This window comes from Anomaloglossus baeobatrachus, chromosome 10, assembly GCF_048569485.1.
Source record: "Anomaloglossus baeobatrachus isolate aAnoBae1 chromosome 10, aAnoBae1.hap1, whole genome shotgun sequence".
In the NCBI taxonomy this organism is placed as follows: Eukaryota; Metazoa; Chordata; class Amphibia; order Anura; family Aromobatidae; genus Anomaloglossus; species Anomaloglossus baeobatrachus.
In genome coordinates, this window is record NC_134362.1 from 167,341,745 (window position 1) to 167,363,850 (window position 22,106).

Here is a 22,106-nt window from a genome sequence, read left to right on the forward strand (position 1 = left end):
TCTTACTCGGTTCTACTTGTGGGTGGCTATTCTCCTTCAGCTTTTGCACTAAACTGGCTAGGACTGGCTACCAGGGGGTGTATAAGCTCAGAGGGAGGAGCTACTCTTTTAAGTATAGTACTTTGTGTGTCCTCCGGAGGCAGAAGCTAAACACCCATGGTCTGGGTCTCCCAATACGGAACTATAAGAAAAAGAATTTACGGTAAGTAACAAAATTCTCTTTTCTTCATCGTTCCTTATGGGAGACCCAGACCATGGGTGTACAGCTTCTGCCTCCGGAGGACACACAAAGTACTACACTAAAAAGTGTAGCTCCTCCCTCCTAGCATATACACCCCCTGGATAACCAAATCTAGCCAGTTCAATGCTTTGTGTTCAGGAGCATACTTTCTCATCTGATTTTTGATTTTAAAGAGTTTGAAGAAAAGCGGGTCCAAGCTGGACTCCCGGCATGTCCCTTCTCACCCCACTGTGTCGGCGGTGTTGTTAAGGTTGATTTCAAGGCTGGAGCCTTACATGCCGCGCTCCTTCACCATCCCTCGGGCTCTGGCTTGAAGTGGGAGCCAGCACGGTTCTCACTGCTTTGCAGGAGACCGGTCTCCATCCGCAGCCCTTTCAGGACCCTGCCGGACGGAGCACTCATCCCTCAGGGACCTGGCCCTGCGTCTCACAAGCTAAGTATTTGAGACGTTATTGCAGGGGGTCCTTTGTATCTTTATTGTTGGGGAGAGTGTGTCAGGTTACTTTGGTGACATTTCCGGCCGGTTCTCTGATTTTCACCTGAGAACCGCGCCGAGGGTGCCAGCTCGCCGGCCGCATTGTAAAATTTAGGCCCCGGCCCCGGCTTCGGCTGCGGCCTACTTTCGTTTTCACTGCCCCTGCATGTCAGTCATGCAGAAGGACAGTGCGGCGCCGCCCACCGGCCGTTCAGCAGAGGGGAGGACACTCCTCTCTGAGGTGATGTTTCCCTCCCCTGGATATCTCCTTGGCCCTCCGGTTCCCGCTCTTGGACTAGGCCCCGCCCCCCCTCCTCCCTCCGGCGCCATTTTATCAGCGTTCTCACACTGATCGGCGCTGGCTGCTGCATCTCTGCAATCTGTCTGGGGGTCCGAGCTGTGGGATCCGGAGGGCACACAAAACGGTCTGGTAAGCCACAACCTCCGGTTGTGGACTTTATTATACACTCTCTGGGGGTCATTCTGAAGGAGTGTGTTCTTTACTGCAGAGCACCCACCTCAGCAGCATGTCTCACACTAGGAGCAAGGCTGCAAGGCTGTACTCAATATGCACTGCATGTAAGCTCGTACTGCCTGAACCGAGCACATATCCACATTGGGATGCCTGCTCTAACATGGTTGTGCCTCAGCCTGGAGTCTCCCCAGTGGTCCCTCCGGCTGCTCCGGCCACGGTGGCTGAACCCCCGGCTTGGGTAGAATCGTTTTCTAAGGCTATCTCCAAGTCCTTTGCCGACTCCATGGGAGAATTGTCCCGGACTCTGCTGAACATGCATCAGCCCCCTTCTCAGGGCGCCTCTGCTGCTTCGGCTCGCTCTGCAGAGCTCACAGAGGATTCTTCATCTGCTCCCAGACCCCGTCCTCCTAAAAGGAGACGCAGGGTCCCCTCTCCTTCCTCGTCCCGCGGCTCCGATTCACGAGCCGACTCGCAGTACGAGGAGGATGTCTTTACTGGGGGCTCGGACGCTACCTCCATGTGCCCCATTGATCTGACCAAGGGTGATGCGGATGTTAGTGATTTGATTGCGTCCATTAATTCTGTACTGGACCTCAATCCGGCAGTATCAGAGGAGCAACCCTCTCTGGCAGAAAAGCACCAGTTTACCTTGCCTAAGAGAACAAGGAGTGTGTTCTTTAACCACTCCAGTTTTCAAGCCACTGTGTCCAAGCCCAGAGCCTGTCCTGACAAACGCTTCCCAAAGCGTGGTTCTGATGGCCGTTTTCCTTTTCCACCAGAGGTGGTCAAGGAGTGGGCTCACTCACCAAAGGTAGACCCTCCGGTGTCTAGACTCTCAGCCCGGACAGTTGTATCTGTAGCTGATGGCACCTCCCTTAAGGATCCCACTGACCGCCAGGTTGACCTCCTGGCCAAGTCTGTCTATGAGGCGGCAGGGGCCTCGTTCTCCCCTTCCTTTGCAGCAGTGTGGGCTCTCAAAGCCATCTCTGCTTCCCTAGAGGAGATGCATTCCCTCACTAGGGACTCTATGCCTGAATTGGTTGCCTTAACTTCCCAGGCTTCAGCCTTTTCAGCCTACGCCATGTCTGCCATGCTGGAGGCTTCTCACCGCACTGCGGTGGCCTCCGCTAATTCCCTCGCTATCCGCTGGATTTTGTGGCTGCGAGAGTGGAAGGCAGATGCTTCTTCAAAGAAGTACCTTGCTGGGCTCCCATTTGCCGGGTCCAGGCTGTTCGGTGAACAGCTGGATGAAATTATTAAGGAGGCTACTGGCGGGAAGAGTACTTCCTTGCCACAGACTAAACCCAGGAAACCTGTCCAGGGCAGGAACCAGTCGAGGTTTCGTTCCTTTCGTTCCTCTAACTGGGCGGCCTCTAAGCCCTCGGCCTCGTCCACTAACTCAGCCAAGGACCAGAAGCCCACCTGGCGCAAGAAGCCGCGTCCACAAAGGTCCGCAGGAGCTGCTGCCACCAAGGCAGCCTCCTCTTGACTATCTGGCCGAGCCAGCAACGTCCTTGGTTGGTGGCAGGCTCTCCCACTTTGGCGACGTGTGGTTTCAACACGTCTCCGATCAGTGGGTGCGGGATATCATCTCCCACGGCTACAGGATAGAGTTCTCTTCCAGCCCGCCCAACAGATTTTTTCTGTCAACTCCCCCTGCTCCAAGGCCGCCGCCTTCTCTCAGGCCGTGGCATCCTTACACGCCAACGGAGTAATTGTACCGGTTCCCGCCAGGGAACGGTTCAGAGGTTTTTACTCAAATCTCTTCCTAGTCCCCAAAAAGGACGGTTCCTTCCGGCCCATCCTGGATCTCAAGCTTCTCAACAAGCATGTTCAGGTGCGGCATTTTCGCATGGAGTCTCTGCGATCAGTCATTGCCTCAATGACCCAAGGGGATTTCCTGGCATCCATCGACATCAGAGATGCCTATCTGCATGTGCCAATTGCAGTTTCACACCAGCGTTGGCTACGTTTTGCAATCGGAGAGGAACATTTCCAATTCGTGGCTCTCCCCTTCGGGTTAGCCACGGCCCCTCGAGTATTTACCAAGGTCATGGCAGCAGTGGTTGCGGTTCTGCACCTCCAGGGGTTGGCAGTGATTCCTTACCTGGACGACCTTCTTGTCAAGGCTTCATCCAGTGCAGACTGTCAGCGGAGTGTCTCGCTCACTCTCGCCACTCTTGTTCAATTCGGGTGGCTTGTCAATCTGCCCAAGTCCACTCTGACCCCGACCCAAAAACTTACGTACCTAGGGATGCAATTCGAGACTCTGCCGGCACTCGTGAAGCTGCCCTTAGTCAAACAGCAGTCCCTCCATCTGGCGGTGCGCTCTCTGTTGAGGCCCCGCCGTCATTCCATCAGGCACCTCATGCAGGTGCTGGGTCAGATGGTGGCGTCAATGGAAGCGGTTCCCTTTGCCCAGTTCCATCTGCGTCCTCTGCAGCTGGACATTCTCCACTGTTGGGACAAGCGGACTTCTTCCTTGCACAAGTTGGTGGCTCTGTCGCCACAGACCAAGAGCTCTCTTCAGTGGTGGCTTCGACCCCTCTGTCTGTCTCAGGGACGCTCCTTCCTGATCCCGTCCTGGGTGATTCTCACCACGGATGCCAGTCTATCCGGCTGGGGAGCAGTATTTCTCCACCACCGAGCACAGGGCACTTGGACTCCGTCCGAATCAGCCCTCTCGATCAATGTGCTGGAGATCAGAGCTGTGCTTCTAGCTCTCGTAGCCTTTCACCACCTATTGGCGGGCAAGCACATTCGAGTCCAGTCAGACAACGCGACAGCAGTTGCCTACATCAATCACCAGGGCGGGACTCGCAGCCGCCTGGCAATGTTGGAGGTTCAACGCATCCTTCAGTGGACGGAGGACTCCAAGTCCACCATATCCGCAGTCCACATCCCAGGCGTAGAAAACTGGGAGGCTGATTATCTCAGCCGTGAAACCGTGGACAGCGGCGAGTTGGCTCTGCATCCCGCAGTGTTCCGGTCGATCTGCCGCAAGTGGGGCACTCCGGAAGTGGATCTAATGGCATCCCGGCACAACAACAAGGTCCCGGTTTATGTGGCTCGCTCCCAAGATCCTCAGGCCTTTGCAGCGGACGCGCTGGTTCAGGATTGGTCCCAGTTCCGTCTGTCTTACGTGTTTCCCCCTCTAGCTCTCTTGCCCAGAGTCCTGCGCAAGATCAGAATGGAGGGCCGTCGGGTCATACTCATTGCTCCAGACTGGCCCAGGCGAGCTTGGTACCCAGACCTGCTCCGTCTGTCCGTAGAGGTGCCGTGGCATCTCCCGGACCGCCCAGACCTTCTCTCACAAGGTCCGTTTTTCAGCCAGAATTCTGCAGCTCTCAGATTGACGGCGTTGCTCTTGAGTCCTGGATCCTGACGGCTTCCGGCATTCCTCCCGAAGTCATCTCCACTATGACTCAGGCTCGGAAGTCTTCCTCGGCCAAGATTTACCACAGGACTTGGAGAATTTTCCTGTCCTGGTGTCGTTCTTCCGGGCATGCCCCTTGGCCGTTCTCCTTGCCGACCATCCTGTCCTTTCTACAGTCCGGTCTGCAGCTAGGACTATCCCTCAATTCCCTTAAGGGACAGGTCTCGGCTCTGTCAGTGTTGTTCCAGCGGCGTATCGCCCGACTGGCCCAGGTGCGCACCTTCATGCAGGGCGCATCTGACATCATTCCACCTTACCGGCGGCCTTTGGATCCCTGGGACCTTAATCTGGTCCTCACGGCCTTACAGAAACCCCCCTTTGAGCCTCTTAGGGAGGTTTCTTTGTTTCGACTTTCACAGAAGGTCGTTTTTCTGGTGGCCATAACTTCTCTCAGGAGAGTCTCTGATTTGGCTGCGCTCTCTTCGGAGTCACCTTTTTTGTTTTTTCACCAAGACAAGGTGGTTCTCCGCCCGACTCCAGACTTTCTCCCTAAGGTGGTGTCTCCTTTCCACCTTAACCAGGACATTTCATTGCCTTCCTTTTGTCCGGCTCCTGTGCATCGCTTTGAGAAAGCGTTGCATACTTTAGATCTGGTGCGTGCTCTCCGGATCTATGTGTCACGCACCGCTGTTCTTAGGCGGTGCACCTCTCTTTTTGTGCTGACCACAGGTCAGCGCAAGGGTCTCTCGGCTTCTAAACCAACCCTAGCTCGTTGGATTAGGTCGGCCATATCCGATGCCTACCAGTGCACTCAGGTGCCTCCCCCGCCGGGGATCAAGGCGCATTCGACCAGAGCTGTCGGTACCTCTTGGGCTTTCAGGCACCAGGCTACGGCTCAGCAGGTCTGTCAGGCTGCCACTTGGTCTAGTCTGCACACCTTTTCGAAGCACTACCAAGTGCATGCTCATGCTTCGGCAGATGCGAGCTTGGGCAGACGCATCCTTCAGGCGGCTGTCGCCCATTTGTGAAGTTAGGTTTTGCCTACTTCTCAGTTTTCTGTTTATTTCCCACCCATGGACTGCTTTGAGACGTCCCATGGTCTGGGTCTCCCATAAGGAACGATGAAGAAAAAGAGAATTTTGTTTACTTACCGTAAATTCTTTTTCTTATAGTTCCGACATGGGAGACCCAGCACCCTCCCTGTTGCCTGTTGGCAGTTTTCTTGTTCCGTGTGTTTTCACCGGCTGTTGTTGTAGACAGAGGTTCCGGTTGTTCCGGGTTTTGCTCTGTCTCTACTTGTGGGTGGATGTCCTCCTTCAGCTTTTGCACTAAACTGGCTAGATTTGGTTATCCAGGGGGTGTATATGCTAGGAGGGAGGAGCTACACTTTTTAGTGTAGTACTTTGTGTGTCCTCCGGAGGCAGAAGCTATACACCCATGGTCTGGGTCTCCCATGTCGGATCTATAAGAAAAAGAATTTACGGTAAGTAAACACAATTCTCTTTTTTACTAGCACTGCTCCCCTCGTCCACAGTGATATTTATTTACTAGCACTGCTCCCCTCGTCCACAGTGATATTTATTTACTAGCACTGCTCCCCTCGTCCACAGTGATAGATATTTACTAGCACTGCTCCCCTCGTCCACAGTGATAGATATTTACTAGCACTGCTCCCTTCGTCCACAGTAATAGATTTTTACTAGCACTGCTCCCCTCGTTCACAGTGATAGATATTTACTAGCACTGCTCCCCTCGTCCACAGTGATAGATATTTATTAGCACTGCTCCCCTCGTCCACAGTGATATTTATTTACTAGCACTGCTCCCCTTGTTCACAGTAATAGATTTTTACTAGCACTGCTCCCCTCGTCCACAGTGATATATATTTACTAGCACTGCTCCCCTCGTCCACAGTGATATTTATTTACTAGCACTGCTCCCCTCGTCCACAGTGATATATATTTACTAGCACTGCTCCCCTCGTCCACAGTGATAGATATTTACTAGCACTGCTCCCCTCGTCCACAGTGATATTTATTTACTAGCACTGCTCCCCTCGTCCACAGTGATATTTATTTACTAGCACTGCTCCCCTCGTCCACAGTGATAGATATTTACTAGCACTGCTCCCCTCGTCCACAGTGATAGATATTTACTAGCACTGCTCCCCTCGTCCACAGTGATATATATTTACTAGCACTGCTCCCCTCGTCCACAGTGATATTTATTTACTAGCACTGCTCCCCTCGTCCACAGTGATAGATATTTACTAGCACTGCTCCCCTCGTCCACAGTGATATATATTTACTAGCACTGCTCCCCTCGTCCACAGTGATATATATTTACTAGCACTGCTCCCCTCGTCCACAGTGATATTTATTTACTAGCACTGTTCCCCTCGTTCACAGTAATAGATTTTTACTAGCACTGCTCCCTTCGTTCACAGTAATAGATTTTTACTAGCACTGCTCCCCTCGTCCACACTGATATTTATTTACTAGCACTGTTCCCCTAGTCCACAGTGATAGATTTTTTCTGGCACTGCTCCCCTCGTTCACAGTAATAGATTTTTACTAGCACTGCTCCCCTCGTCCACAGTGATAGATTTTTACTAGCACTGCTCCCCTCGTTCTAAGTAATAGATTTTTACTAGCACTGCTCCCCTCGTTCTAAGTAATAGATTTTTACTAGCACTGCTCCCCTCGTCCACAGTGATATTTATTTACTAGCACTGCTCCCCTCGTCCACAGTGATAGATTTTTACTAGCACTGCTCCCCTCGTTCTAAGTAATAGATTTTTGCTAGCACTGCTCCCCTCGTTCACAGTGATATTTATTTACTAGCACTGCTCCCCTAGTCCACAGTGATAGATTTTTACTAGCACTGCTCCCCTCGTCCACAGTGATAGATTTTTACTGGCACTGCTCCCCTCATCCACAGTGATAGATTTTTACTATCACTGTGGGCGAGGGGAGGGGTGCATACTCAGTTTGGATTGACATATCCTTGACTAGCCGCCGCAGGACACTGAATTCTCCGGGGCTTACAGCAAGATAACAGGATAAGGTAGAGCAATAAAAGTTACTGATCCAGAAAGGGCCGCCTAAGCTCTATTGCAGGATACTATTAGTTTTTTTACTACAAAATTACCTGACAGATTCCTTTTAATTTATTTATACCGTCGTGTTTTTACTAGACGCGGTGTGTGAATCAGTCTGCTCATGGAATACAATAGGAAAATTAATTTTGAGGTTATTAATTCTCCAACCTCAGATGTGAAATCACACCAACTGATGACACATTGGTGGTGTCACATTTACTACCAATACTAAGGGTTTAAAGCCCCAATACACAGACAAAAATCGGCTAAACCCACTGATTTTTGACTGGATCAGATGACCTTTTCCCGGACGTTGGCTGTCTTTTGAATGATCATTTGGCCGACAGTAATCTAATATTTATGACCAGCTTTTGCTATTGCATAGACGTAAATCAGTAGGGCACGGGTAGTTGTGAATTCAGGCCATGTCTCCGTTTGTCTTTTTTTTTGTTCTAATTGTTTAGATTGCGGATGGAGCCAATGCCGTCATCCTCGGATCCTTGGGAGACATCACTTCCCCCCTGGCAATCATTGGTGGAAACTGCGCCCTGCAAGGATTCGACAGCAAAGGGAATGACATGTTTTGGACGGTAGGACAATGTATTCTCGTATGTAATGGTAAAGGACGAGTCCGCTGAGATCGGCACATCTATCATTTCATCCTATTATACACTGTGTCCACCCATATCCTGTCCTCCGCCATTAACTTGAGAATGGCGGCAGCTATAGACATAGAAGTGGTGTCTAGGTATAGTAAAGTATCCATGCGCTAAGCAATGAAACCACCTATAGCGCCACCTGGTGGAAAACAACGGAGGTAGCATTTTTATTTCGAAAACGGAACAAGATAGAGGAAAAAAAGTGAGTTACAAAGTTGTAGGGCATCATCAATTCAATACGAGTCGACACCTTGCATACAGAAATGCTATGATTAGAATGTGTAAGACTCACAAGGCTGCGGACGTGAAGTGATACCTCATAGAGACCTTCCTACAAGTCATTGGGTATGGTGGCTGTGTGGAGTGGCCTCCACGCTCCCCTGACCTGACCCCATTGGACTTCTTTCTGTGAGGTCACATCAAACAGCAGGTGTATGCGACCCCTCCACCAACATTGCAGGACCCCCGACGACGTATCACAGATGCTTGTGCAAACGTGTCACCTACCATATTGCAGAACGTGCAGCAAGATACAGTATGCTGTGCAGAGGCCAGATGTGCATTGCAGCTGACGGGGGCCACTTTGAGCATCAAAGTTAAATGAGTGCCATATGCGTGACCAGCATTCAATGTTTTGGTGGGGTCATGGGTTTCATATCCTAGCATTACTGTATGCAAGGTGTCAATTCGTATTGAATTGATGATGCCCTGCAACTTTGTAATTCACTTGTTTCTCTATCTCATTCCGTTTTCGAGATTAAAATGCTAACTCCGTTGTTTTCCACCAGGTGGTGCTATAGGTGGTTTCATTGCATAGCGCATGGCTACTTTACTATACCTAGACACCACTTCTATGCCTATAACTGCCGCCGATCTCAAGTTCATGGCGGTGGACAGGATATGGGTGGACACACTGTATATTTTTGTCAGTTTCATTGCAGAGAGATGCTGATGGCCAACACATCGCTCAGATGGCCTGTATCTAATGCTTACGGTGGGCTTTGTCCTTATAAGCTCAGCTAAGCTTTTTAAGATCCCTCTGACAACTCATTATCTGTTTCTTATCACGACCAACCATAAGCAGAACTGTGAATGCAGCTCTGGAGTGTAAGAGAATGCAACGCAGACTCAATATATTTACAAAAAGAGTCCACCAAAGTGTATGGGATTTATAGGAATCTCGCACCCCCTATAGTGACTTGACTCTTTTCTCTCTGTATATTTCATCTGCTGCTCTGTTAACCATTTCATTGCTGATATGTTTTAGGTTACAGGGGACAATGTGCGGTCCCTTGCCTTGTGTGATTTCGATGGAGATGGGAAAAAAGAGGTAAGTGTGTACGGATAGGATGGCAGAAGTGATCACTGCTGCCTCCAGATAGGGTAGAATGCCATATAATGATATTTACCCCCTCCTCATCAAATGGACGGGGGACTCCGCAGCCCGACCCCTGGTGACCTGCCAATCCCTGGAGTAACTTCCTTTCATGACAGAGTTAACCAGAAAGAAAACCTCCTTTTAAAGGGAATCTGTCACCAGGTTTTTACTACCTCATAATGTAGCGACAGAGACCCTGTTTCCAGCAATGTCACTTACTGAGCTGTTTGCTGTCATTTTGATACAATCAATGTTTTCTCTGCTGCAGATTTAGCAGATATACAGAGCTCATGAATATGCTGGACTACCAAGTAGTCCTGTAATGATAATCTACTGCTGATTAAACAGTGATTTTATCAAAACTACACTAAGCAGCCCAGTAAGTTACACATCGCTGGAATCAGGGTCTCTGCCCCTACATTGTGCTGCTTTCAGATTAGGTAGAAAAAACGGTGACAGATTCCCTTTAAATTTCAATATGATCACATATAAATTCATGTGGCAGCACAGACTGTAGACTTTCTTTTGAAGATTGCATGTAACAACAAAGAGGGGGTTATGTCATCATATACATTATTTAAAAAGAATATGTCGGCAGGTTTTTGCCAGTTAGTCTGGGAGCAGCATAATATAGAGCAAGAGAGATTGATTCCAGGATGTGTTGTAGTTTCAATACAATCAGTGTTTTATCAGCAGGAGGTTATCACTACAGGACTATGTTTCACATGGCGACCAAACAGACTAACCTGTGTACACCCACCCACCTTTGATTGGCAGATTTTTGCCTATGCACAGTGTACACAGGAAGCTGCCAATCAGTGGTGTGGGCGGAGTTATACATAGCTCAGCATTCAGAGACTGCTACAATTACAGCAGAGTTTGTGAGCTGATCACAAGGGGGTTGAATGGAAAGGTAAGGGTCTTATTTTCTATAGGTGAAGTCACACACGTGCACAAAACGTCAGGATTCTCATTGACTTTGCTGGCCTAAGGATATGTATGTAGTTTTGTGACAAAACTGCACTAAAAACACATCAAATAACGAGATAAAAACGCAGTGTGTGCACGTACCCTTACTAGATCAGGAGCAAAACTCTCCAGGTCTAATCGGCACAACACTTAAAGGGAATCTGTCAGCAGGGTTTTGCTGTTTAATCTGAGAGCAGCACAATGTACGGGTAAAGACCCTGATTCCAGCAAAATGTCACTTATTAGGTTGTAGTTTTAATACAATCAGTGTTTTATCAGCAGAAAATTATCACTTCGGTACTAGGTAGCAAATCTGTGTAACCCCACCCCCAGCGCTTATTGGCAGCTTGCTGACAAGGTACACAGAAAGCAGCCAATCAGGTGTGGGCGGGAGTCATACAGGCCCCAGCATTCTAACCACTGCTACATCTACAGCAGAGAAAACTGGGATTGCAGCAAAACTGTAGCAAGCAGTCCAGTAAATGACACATCGCTGGAATCAGGGTCTCTGCCCCTACGTCATGCTGCTCTCAGATTACATAGCAAAAAAACCTGCTGACAGATTCCCAAACATACCATTCTGTAACTATCCCCTTGATAGTTTATTAATATTGGATCCGAGGGGGTCCTCCCCCTGAGGCTTCGATGATCTCTCATCATTCCGTGTAACCCTGTAGAAGGTGCTCACACATCTCCTTACCATTGGAAGCCATGGGGGCTCTGGGGGTCCTAGGTCTCTGGCCAGGACTGTATGTGCTACTGTTTGATTGAAGCATTAATCTACCATTTTTTATGACTTATTACAGCTTCTTGTTGGATCTGAAGACTTTGATATAAGAGTTTTCAAAGAAGACGAGATCGTGGCCGAGATGACCGAGACGGAGGCAAGTGAAGCCGCGTTTCCCATAGACATGAACGGTCTTGTTCAAGGCCTATTTTCATCTCTGATGAAAAGTAAATCATGGATGAGTGTAATTAAAGTGTCATTGTGGCGCGACTTCCAGAATAAAGTGTGAGAAGTTTGCCGATTGTTTAAGAAGCTCATAAAGTTCTAGAAAGAGTTAAAGTCTTGTCAACGTTCCTCCGAGTCTCCGCACGTCAGAAGACTGGAATATTGTGTTGTGATGTGGGATTTTTAGGATTATAGTTAACATTACATGTTTAAAGGGTTTTATGATCATCACTTTGTAATAGGATATGTTCCAAAATGCTAATTTTGGGCCGTTTCACATCTCCGGTATTTTGCCGGAAGCCGGATTCAGCACAAATGCAGTACAGTTACATTTACAATGGAAGCGCGACACCACGCGGACACATTCTTCATACACGTACTGCATTTGTGCCGGATCCAGCTTCCGGCAAAATACCGGAGATGTGAAACGGCCCTGTTATGATTCAGGGACCGAGGAGGATCAAAAAATGCAGAATCACAAATAGTAACAGAGTGGCTGGAACCTTAACGGACTGCAGACCTAATCCTGACACACAACTAAAAGTAGCCGTGGGACGAGCTTACGATGACCTGGACGTCTCGACACAGCCGGAGAACTAAATATTCTCACAGATAGAAATATAAGAAAGCTAATCTGCCTCGGAGCAGTCCCCAAAGGTAGATAGCCCCCCACATGTAAAGGCTACGATGATATAGAAAAACACAATACAAAGCTAGAAAAGACATTCAGCAAAGGTGAGGCCCAAACTATCTTTATAGAAAAGGTTAGGAAGGAGCACTGTCTGCAACCGTAAAAAAAACCTATTAAATACCAGCACTTCTGATATGGAAAAATCCTGCAGTCACACAACCTCTCCCCCACTGTATCAGCACTCAAACGTTACTGGGATCAAAAACACTAATACAGATGAGGGACTTAATTAATACCAAGCATGACAAACACAATACCTTGCAGAATAATGGAGCTAAGTATACAGAGACTCCCAGCAGGGAATGAACCCATTCCACCAAGAACTCCACAAAGACAAAATAGGAATCATGCATTAGTATCATAGCAGAAAAAAACAATGAGAAAGTGGAAAACAAACAGCAGAGGTACAAAGACCACTTATCTGAGAGGAGCTCTGGTAGAGACCAGGGGTGGTTACAGAATGTCCTTAACACACAGGAGACCATTGTGCACCGGCAACTAACAAGAGAAAACTACTCAGTTATATAGTCCCAATGTGACCCTGATTACCAGTCCTCTGCAGGTGTGTGGATTTCATTCCACAAATCAACTGCACCACCAGCACTGACCACAAGAGGGAGCCCCAAACTGGAAAACGTATTTACAACAGGCCCTTTCCTTTGAAAATCTGCCTAAAAATATCAACAAAATCCACGTGCGTCACCTGTGGATTTTGCTGCTTATTTGCTGTAGGGTACAAAGAGTGAAATCTGCTGTGAAGATCTGCAGCACAAATTGACATGTTCTGGTCCTCAAATCCTCACAACAGGGCAGTTTTTGCTGCATTTTCTCAAAATATATTTATTTTTTTATTTTAGACAATTACAGCAATGTGTCCCATGTATTCCAGCCGGTTTGGGTACGCGCTGTCTAATGGCACTGTCGGGGTGTATGATCGGATGTCGCGGTACTGGAGGATAAAGGTATGGGTTGATTTGGGGTTTTTTTTTTACCACATATTGGGTCTGACTCATCAAGAGTGGCGTAGTGTACAATCATGCTATGAAAGCAACCAATTTATTCCCAATTTATATTTTATTAAAGTAAAAAATATTTTTGATACTACACCATTTAGTGAACATTGGACATACAAAACAATTGTCTCAGATTACACCAATCTCCTGGTCACCCCTGGTCTTGAATATCAAGAACAGGGTTTACATTCAGACTAACAATTGATACAATAAACTTACAATAGATACAAAAAAGAGGTTCACATATACATTGGGAATAAATTGTTTTTATGCATATAGTATTCCCTAGGCCTAGAGCCATTTTTTGACCTTATACAGTCATGCTATGCCATCCTCACTGAACTAGATGTCGGGCTTAAAGTGAACCTATCTGGTGCAATATGCTCCCAGAGTCACAAGCAGTTCTGGGTACATATTGCTAATCCCTGCCTAACTGTCCCTGTATCTAGTAGCATAGATAAAAAGATCTTTAGAAAAAGTATTTCTAAAGATCCTTTACAGTGCCTTGCGAAAGTATTCGGCCCCCTTGAATTTTTCAACCTTTTTATAATTATTTTTATTAAATATTAATAATTATAAAATAATTATTAAATTATTAAAGAACAAAGAAAATGCTGAGATATTACACAGGCACTTTTCATCTGTGTTCACCAGGGGAACTTGTTCCAGGGATCATTCTACAAATCAAAAATCAAAGTTCGTCACTCGATATACAGTGCCTTGTGAAACTATTCGGCCCCTTTGAATTTTTCAACCTTTTCCCACATTTCAGACTTCAAACATAAAGATAAAACATTTAAATGTTATGGTGAAGAATCAACAACAAGTGGGACACAATTGTGAAGATGAACGAAAATTATTGCTTATTTTAAACTTTTGTAAAAAATAAATAACTGAAAATTGGGGCGTGCAATATTATTCATCCCGTTTTACTTTCAGTGCAGCAAACTCACTCCAGAAGTTCATTGAGGATCTCTGAATGATCAATGTTGTCCTAAATGACTGATGATGATAAATATAATCCATCTGTGTGTAATCAAGTCTCCGTATAAATGCACCTGCTCTGTGATAGTCTCAGTGTTCTGTTTAAAGCACAGAGAGCATCATGAAGACCAAGGAACACAACAGGCAGGTCCATGATACTGTTGTGGAGAAGTTTAAAGCCGGATTTGGTTACAAAAAGATTTCCACAACTTTAAACATCCCAAGAAGCACTGTGCAAGCGATCATATTGAAATGGAAGGAGTATCATACCACTGCAAATCTACCAAGACCCGGCCGTCCATCCAAACTTTCATCTCAAACAAGGAGAAGACTGATCAGAGATGCAGCCAAGAGGCCCATGATCACTCTGGATGAACTAAAGAGATCTACAGCGGAGGTGGGAGAGTCTGTCCATAGGACAACAATCAGTCGTGCACTGCACAAATCTGGCCTTTATGGAAGAGTGGCAACAAGAAAGCCATTTCTCAAAGATATCCATAAAAAGTGTTCTTTACAGTTTGCCACAAGCTGCCTGGGAGACACCAAACATGTGGAGGAAGGTGCTCTGGTCAGATGAAACCAAAATTGAACTATTTGGGCACAATGCAAAACGATATGTTTGGCGTAAAAGCAACACAGCTCATCACCCTGAACACACCATCCCCACTATCAAACATGGTGGTGGCAGCATCATGGTTTGGGCCTGCTTTTCTTCAGCAGGGTCAGGGAAGATGGTTAAAATTGATGGGAAGATGGAGGGAGCCAAATACAGGACCATTCTTGAGGAAAACCTGTTGGAGTCTGCAAAAGACCTGAGACTAGGACGGAGATTTGTCTTCCAACAAGACAATGATCCCCAATATAAAGCAAAATCTACAATGGAATGGTTCACAAATAAACGTATCCAGGTGTTAGAATGGCCAAGTCACAGTCCAGACCTGAATCCAATTGAGAATCTGTGGAAAGAGCTGAAAACTGCTGCTCACAAACGCCTCCATCCAACCTCACTCAGCTCCAGCTGTTTACAAAGGAAGAATGGGCGAGAATTTCAGCCTCTCCATGTGTAAAACTGATAGACACATCCCCCAAGCGCCTGCAGCTGTAACCGCAGCAAAAGGTGGCGCTACAAAGTATTAACTTAAAGGGGATGAATAATATTGCACGCCCCAATTTTCAGTTTATTATTTTTTAAAAATGCTTAAAATAAGCATAAATATCATTCATCTTCACAATTGTGTCCCACTTGTTGTTGATTCTTCACCAGAACATTAAAGGTTTTATCTTTATGTTTGAAGCCTGAAATGTGGGAAAAGGTTGAAAAATTCAAGGGGGACGAATACTTTCGCAAGGCACTGTATGATATGCTAATGAGCGCAGGGACTAGTCACAAGGGCGTTATATCCCTTGACTATTCTGCCCTTTTAGCATGTTAGCATACCCACAGGGGTGTACTAACATGCTATTCAATACCCAGCATCATCAGCGGTGACGCGCGTCCCTGTGTCCGTTGTCACTGCTTCAGATGCCGTTTTTAGGCACAGTGCGCATGATCACAAGTCCCGGTACTTCCGGTCATGCGCACTAGACCTCTCTGAAGTCTGGACATGTACACCTGACTTCATAGTGCGCATGACTGGAAGTGCCGAGACTTCTGATCTGATCATGCTCACTGACCCTAAACCTGGCGTCTGAAGTGGTGACAACGGACACAGGTACACGCGTCATTGCCGATGACCTTGAGCAATGGGTATTGAGTAGCATGTTAGCACGACCCTGTGGACGTGCTAACATGCTAAGAGGGCGGACTAGGGGGGGAACTAACACCCTTGTGACTAGTCCCTGGCCTCATTAGCATATCATAAAGGATCTTTAGAAATACTTTTTCTAAAGATCTCTTTATCTATACTAGTGTATACAGGGACAGTCAGGCAGGGATTAGCAATATGCACCCAGAACTGCTCGTGGTTCTGGTACATATTGCACCTGACAGGTTCCCTTTAATACAGTCTTACCCCCCCATAGTTTGGATGCTTTAAGTGAACAAACTCTCCTATTCTCCCATCTCCTACTCACCTATTGCCACTTCTGCGGATCCAGCAGCGGATGCACTACTGATCTGCACCAGCAAAAAAATCACCCATCATAGGAGCGCTGTGGTGTGTGATTGGCTGCAGCGGTCCGGTGACTTCAATATTTTCTCATTGGACTTTTCTCGGATGTTGGTCAGTTCCTAGGAAGGAGTAGACCACAGATCCACAGGTGGCGACAGGAGGAAGTATGGGAGTTTGTTATTTCACAGAATCCAAGCCCCTGGGTAACATTGTATCACCCCTTTAGCAGATTGGTAAAGGATCTGAATTAGAATATTGGGATATAGACGTGAGCACACACAAGACGTCATGTATCTGCTTTGCTTCTTGATCACCATAATGTCCATATCGTTCTATTCACAGTCCAAAAACCTTGCAATGAGTATTCACGCCTTCGACCTTAACTCTGATGGGGTTTGTGAGCTGATCACAGGGTGGTCCAATGGCAAGGTAAGGGTCTTATTTTCTATAGGTGAAGTCACACACGTGCAAAAATCTTCAGGATTCTCATTGACTTTGCTGACCTAAGGATTTGCATGCAATTTTATGACAAAACTGCACTGAAAAATGCATAAAAAAAACTAGATAAAAACGCACTGTGTGTGCATACCCTTACTAGATCAAGCTAATCAGCACAAAACGTAAAGGAAATCTGTCAGCAGGTTTTACTATTTAATCTGAGAGCAGCATATCCTGATTCCAGCGATGTGTCACTTATTACGCTGTAGTTTCAATACAATCAGTGTTTTATTAGCAAAAAATGATCACTGCCAGATTAGGTAGCTATTCTGTGTAACCCCTCCCCCATGACTGATTGGCAGCTTGCTGCCAATGTATACAGGAAGCAGCCAATCATAGGTGTTGGCGAGTTTATACAGGACCCAGTATTCTAACCACTGCTACATCTACAGCAGAGAAAACAGGGATTGTATGGAAACTGCAGCAAGCAGACCAGTAAGTGACACATCCCTGGAATCAGGGTGTCTATCTCTACATCATGCTGCTCTCAGATTACATAGCAAAAACTTGGTGACAGATTGCTTTAAATTAGCATATCTATTTTTCAGTTGAGAAGCTAAAAGCATGGCCAAAGAAAATCATGGTGGTGAAAGGATGACTTTCCATGGACAAGTCCTAATTTAATTAAAGAGAATCTGTCAACAGTTTTTGCTACATAATCTGACAGCAGCATGTTGTAGGGGCAGAGACTCTGTTTCCAGTGATGTGTCTCTCAGGTTACTGGGTGCAGCACTTATGATAGAATCACACTTTCTTTGTCGCTCCATTGGGAGACCCAGACGATTGGGTGTATAGCTACTGCCTCCGGAGGCCACACAAAGTATTACACTCAAAAGTGTAAGGCCCCTCCCCTTCTGCCTATACACCCCCCCGTGGATCACTGGCTCACCAGTTTTGTGCTTTGTGCGAAGGAGGTCAGACATCCACGCATAGCTCCACTGTTTAGTCAGCAGCAGCTGCTGACTATGTCGGATGGAAGAAAAGAGGACCCATACTAGGGCCCCCAGCATGCTCCCTTCTCACCCCACTTTTTGTCGGCGGTGTTTGTAAGGTTGAGGTACCCATTGTGGGTACGGAGGCTGGAGCCCACATGCTGCTTTCCTTCCCCATCCCCTCAGGGCTCTGGGTGAAGTGGGATCATATCGGTCTCCAGGCACTGAGGCCGTGCTCCATCCACAGCTCCTGGGAATCTGCTGGACATGGAGCGGAGTATCCTCAGGGACATGGCCCTGCTACGTTGAGGTACTCTGTGTCCCTGTGGGGACCGCGCACGGACACACGGCAGCATTGCTGGGTGTGTTAGTGCGCCAGGGACGGCGGCGCTGCCCGCACTAGTGCCATCGCACACTACAGCTTGCTGGGTGTGTTAGTGTATTAGGGGACTACCGCGCTAACCGCCGCTGCCATTTTTATTTCGGGCGCGGCTGGGACTTGTGGTGCGCCGGGGACTTCCGCGCCGACCAAGGCTTATATGCCGGCCGCGCTTATCACTCGAGCCCCCGGCTTGCGCGGCCTAGTCTCACTTCGTTTCCGCCCACAGACCTGCCAGTCAGGGTAGGGGCGTAACGCTGCACAGCACGGCAGCGCTGAGAGCTGGAGTATGCTTTGCATACTCCACCCCTCTCACTGGATGCACGGTGAATCCGGCAGCGCTGAGAGCTGGAGTATGCTTTGCATACTCCACCCCTCTCACTGTGTACACTGTGAAGCCGGATTCCCGCATTTTCTCAGGCACGCCCACGGCTTCTTCCTCTGCACAGGACGCCGGCAGCCATTCTTGTCAGTGTTTTCTGTAGCGACAGAAGAGACAAGTTTGGGAATCCCTGGCAGGGATTCGGATAGTCACACAACCGCTGTGACCAGGCGTTAAGCAGCACCTGTGGGGCTGACTCCACTAGTGCCGAAGTGCACATATACATATATGCTTATTCACTATGCATTGCACTGTTTAGCTGCATTTTTGTATATACCCTCCTTGATTGTGCGGAGGACATAACAGCATATTGTCTGTGTAAAACAGAGGTGCAGAAGCACATGTTTTCTATGCAGCCGGTACAGCATGTATGGCTATATGGCCGGCAGTGTACATAGACCCCCATTGTATACTACGGAGTCTCTGCTAACCGTCCAGGACATGGGGACGGAGCCTGCAGTATTTACTGACAGATCTTCTGAGACTATGGCTATGATACTAGAAGCCTTGCAGTCCAGACAAGTCTCTCAAATCCATGGCCACTGTTCATTCATTATCCATGGTCCCCCTCAGTGGGAACAGCTTTGAGCTCCGAGGGGTCATGTGCTTCCCAGAGTGACGGCTCTGACACGGACGACAGTCCCAGATAGTCTGAGAGGCTCACTATGAGCGGCCATCGACTTCATCACACTAGTCAGGGTCCCAGCAAGCGGACTCTCTGTGTGATGTGGCGGAGATAGCTGCTCAAGATCTAATCCTGAGACCGATCTCAATCTGGATACACCTGATGGTGACGCCATAGTCAATAATCTCATAGCGTCCATCAATAGAATGTTAGTTATTTCTCCCCCAGCTCCTCCAGTGGAAGAGTCAGCTACATAGCAGGAGAAATTCCATTCACGTATCCCAAGCGTAAATTAAATACTTTCCTTGACCACCCTGACTTTACACAGGCAGTCCAGGAACACCACGCTTATCCAGTTAAGCGCTTCTCCAAACGGCTGAGGATACACGTTATCCCTACCCCCTGACGTGGGCAATGGCTGGACCCAGTGTCCCAAGGGGCATCCTCCAATCTCCAGCTCGCAGCTAGATCCATAGTTGCAGTGGAAGATGGGGCTGCACTTAAAGATGCCACTGACAGACAGAGGGATCTCTGGTCGAAATCCATCTATGAGGCTATCGGCGCGCTGTTAGCTCCAGCAGCCGTATAGGCACTCCAAGCTACTTCAGCTTGTCTTACACAGATGGACACGGTCACACGTACATCTGTTCCGCAAGTGTCATCCTTAACCGCTCAAATGTCTGCATTTGCGTCTTATGCGATTAATGCTGTCCTAGACTCTACGACCCGTACGGCAGTGGCGTCCGCTAACTCCGTGGTTTTTACGCAGGGCCTGGGTGTTAACTGAATGGAAGGCAGATTCTGCTTCCAAAAAAGGGCTTAACCAGTGTGCCTTGTTCTGCTGACCGACTGTTTAGTGTGCGTGAGATGTAATCATTAAACAGTTCAAGAGTAAGGATTCTTCCTTGCCTCAGCCCAGACAAAACAAATCCCAACATACCAAGGGACAGTCGGGGTTTTCGGTCTTTCAAGGCTCGGGCAGGTCCCATTTCTCCTCGTCCAAAGAGGATTCAAAAGGATCAGAGGAGCTCAGTTTCTTGGCGGGCTCAGTCACGCCCAAAAAAGACAGCCTGAAAACCCGCTTCCAAGAGGCTTCCTCATGACTTGCGGCCTCCTCTCTCCGCATCCTCGGTCGGTAGCAGGCTCTCCCGCCTTGGCGACATTTAGCTGTCACAGGTCAAAGACCGTTGGGTGAGAGACATTCTGTCTCACGGGTACAGGATAGAGTTCAGTTCTCGTCCTCCAACTCAATTCTTCAGAACTTCTCCACCTCCCGACCGAGCCGATGCTCTTCTGCAGGCAGTGGGCACTCTAAAGGCACAACGAGTGGTGACCCCCGTTCCTCTTCAGGAACAAGGTCACGGTTTTTACTCCGAATTATTTGCGGTGCCAAGAAAGGACGAGTATTTTCGTCCCGTTCTGGATCTAACACGGCTCAACCAGCTCGTGAACACCAGGCGGTTCCGGATGTAATCCCCCCGCTCCGTCATCGCCTCAATGTTTCAAGGAAATTTCCTAACATCGATACACGTCAAGGATGCTTATCCCCACGTGCCGATTGATCCAGAGCTCCAGCGTTTCTACGCTTTGTTATAGGACGCGAACACCTTCAGTTCGTAACTCTGCCTTCCGGCTGGCGATAGCCCCACGGGTCTTCGCTAAGGTCATGGCAGCAGTAGTACCAGTCCTGCAATCTCAAGGTCACTCTGTGATCCCGTATTTGGGAGATCTACTTGTCAAGGCACCCTCTTAAGGAACATGCCAACACAGCCGAACGTTGCGCTGGAGACTCTCCAGAGTTCGGGTGGATCATCAACTTTTCAAAGTCAGATCCGACCCCGGGCCAATCACTAACATATCTAGGCATGGAGTTTCATACTCTCTCAGCGATAGTGAAGCTTCCGCTAGACAAACAGCGTTCACTACAGACAAGGCTGCAATCTCTCCTTAGGATCAGTCGCACACATTGAGACGCCGCATGCACTTCTCACGTAAGATGGTAGCAATGGCGGCAGTCCCTTTCGAGCAGTTTCATCTGCGTCCACTACAATGGGACATTCTCCGCCAATGAGACGGGAGGTCGACGCCCATCGACAGAGACGTCTCCCTTTCTCAGGCGGCCAAAGAATCTCTACGGTGGTGGCTTCTTCCCACCTCAGGGTCAGAAAAAAGGTCCTTACTACCCCCATCCTGGGCGGTAGTTACGACAGGCACGAGTCTATCAGAGTGGAGAGCAGTTTTTCTCTACCACAGGGCTCAAGGTACGTGGATTCAGCAAGAGTCCACCCTTCAGATCAATGTTCTGGAAATCAGAGCAGTGTATCTTGTCCTACAAGCCTTCCAGCAGTGGCTGAAAAGCAAGCACATCCGAATTCAGTCGGATATCTCCACAGCGGTGGCATACATCAACCACCACGGAAGAAGACGCAGCCGGCAAGCCTTCCAGGAAGCCGGCGGATTCTGACGTGGGTGGAAGACACGGCATCCACCATATCCGCAGTTCACATCCCAGGCGTGGTAAACTAGGAAGCAGACTTCCTCAGTCGCCAGGGTATGGACGCAGGGGAATGATTTCTTCACCCGGACGGGTTTCAGGAGATCTGTCGCCGCTGCGGGATGCCGGACGTCGACATAATGGCGTCACGGCACAACAACATTGTCCCGGCTTCATAGCACAGTCTCACGATCATCGAGCTCTGGCGGCGGACGCCTCAGTTCAACATTGGTCGCAGTCCCGGCTACCTTATGTGTCCCACCTCTGGCATTGTTGTCCAGAGTGCTGCGCAAGATCAAGTCCGACTGTCGCCGCGCCATCCTCGTCGCTCCAGATTGGCCGAGGAGGTCGGGGTTCCCGGATCTGTGGTAC

At 48.3% G+C, this 22,106-nt stretch overlaps 1 protein-coding gene across 1 annotated transcript in view; it reads left to right on the forward strand.

Annotated features, from left to right (window-relative positions):
* The window catches only part of BBS2 (Bardet-Biedl syndrome 2), a 119,708-nt gene that overhangs the window by 37,021 nt on the left and 60,581 nt on the right, over positions 1-22,106 (forward strand). The window contains exons 4-8 of the mRNA XM_075326843.1: positions 8,132-8,257; positions 9,594-9,656; positions 11,480-11,557; positions 13,174-13,278; positions 16,767-16,853. Of these exons, the coding sequence (XP_075182958.1) occupies positions 8,132-8,257; positions 9,594-9,656; positions 11,480-11,557; positions 13,174-13,278; positions 16,767-16,853 (459 nt within the window). The remainder of the gene's footprint in view (positions 1-8,131; positions 8,258-9,593; positions 9,657-11,479; positions 11,558-13,173; positions 13,279-16,766; positions 16,854-22,106) is intronic.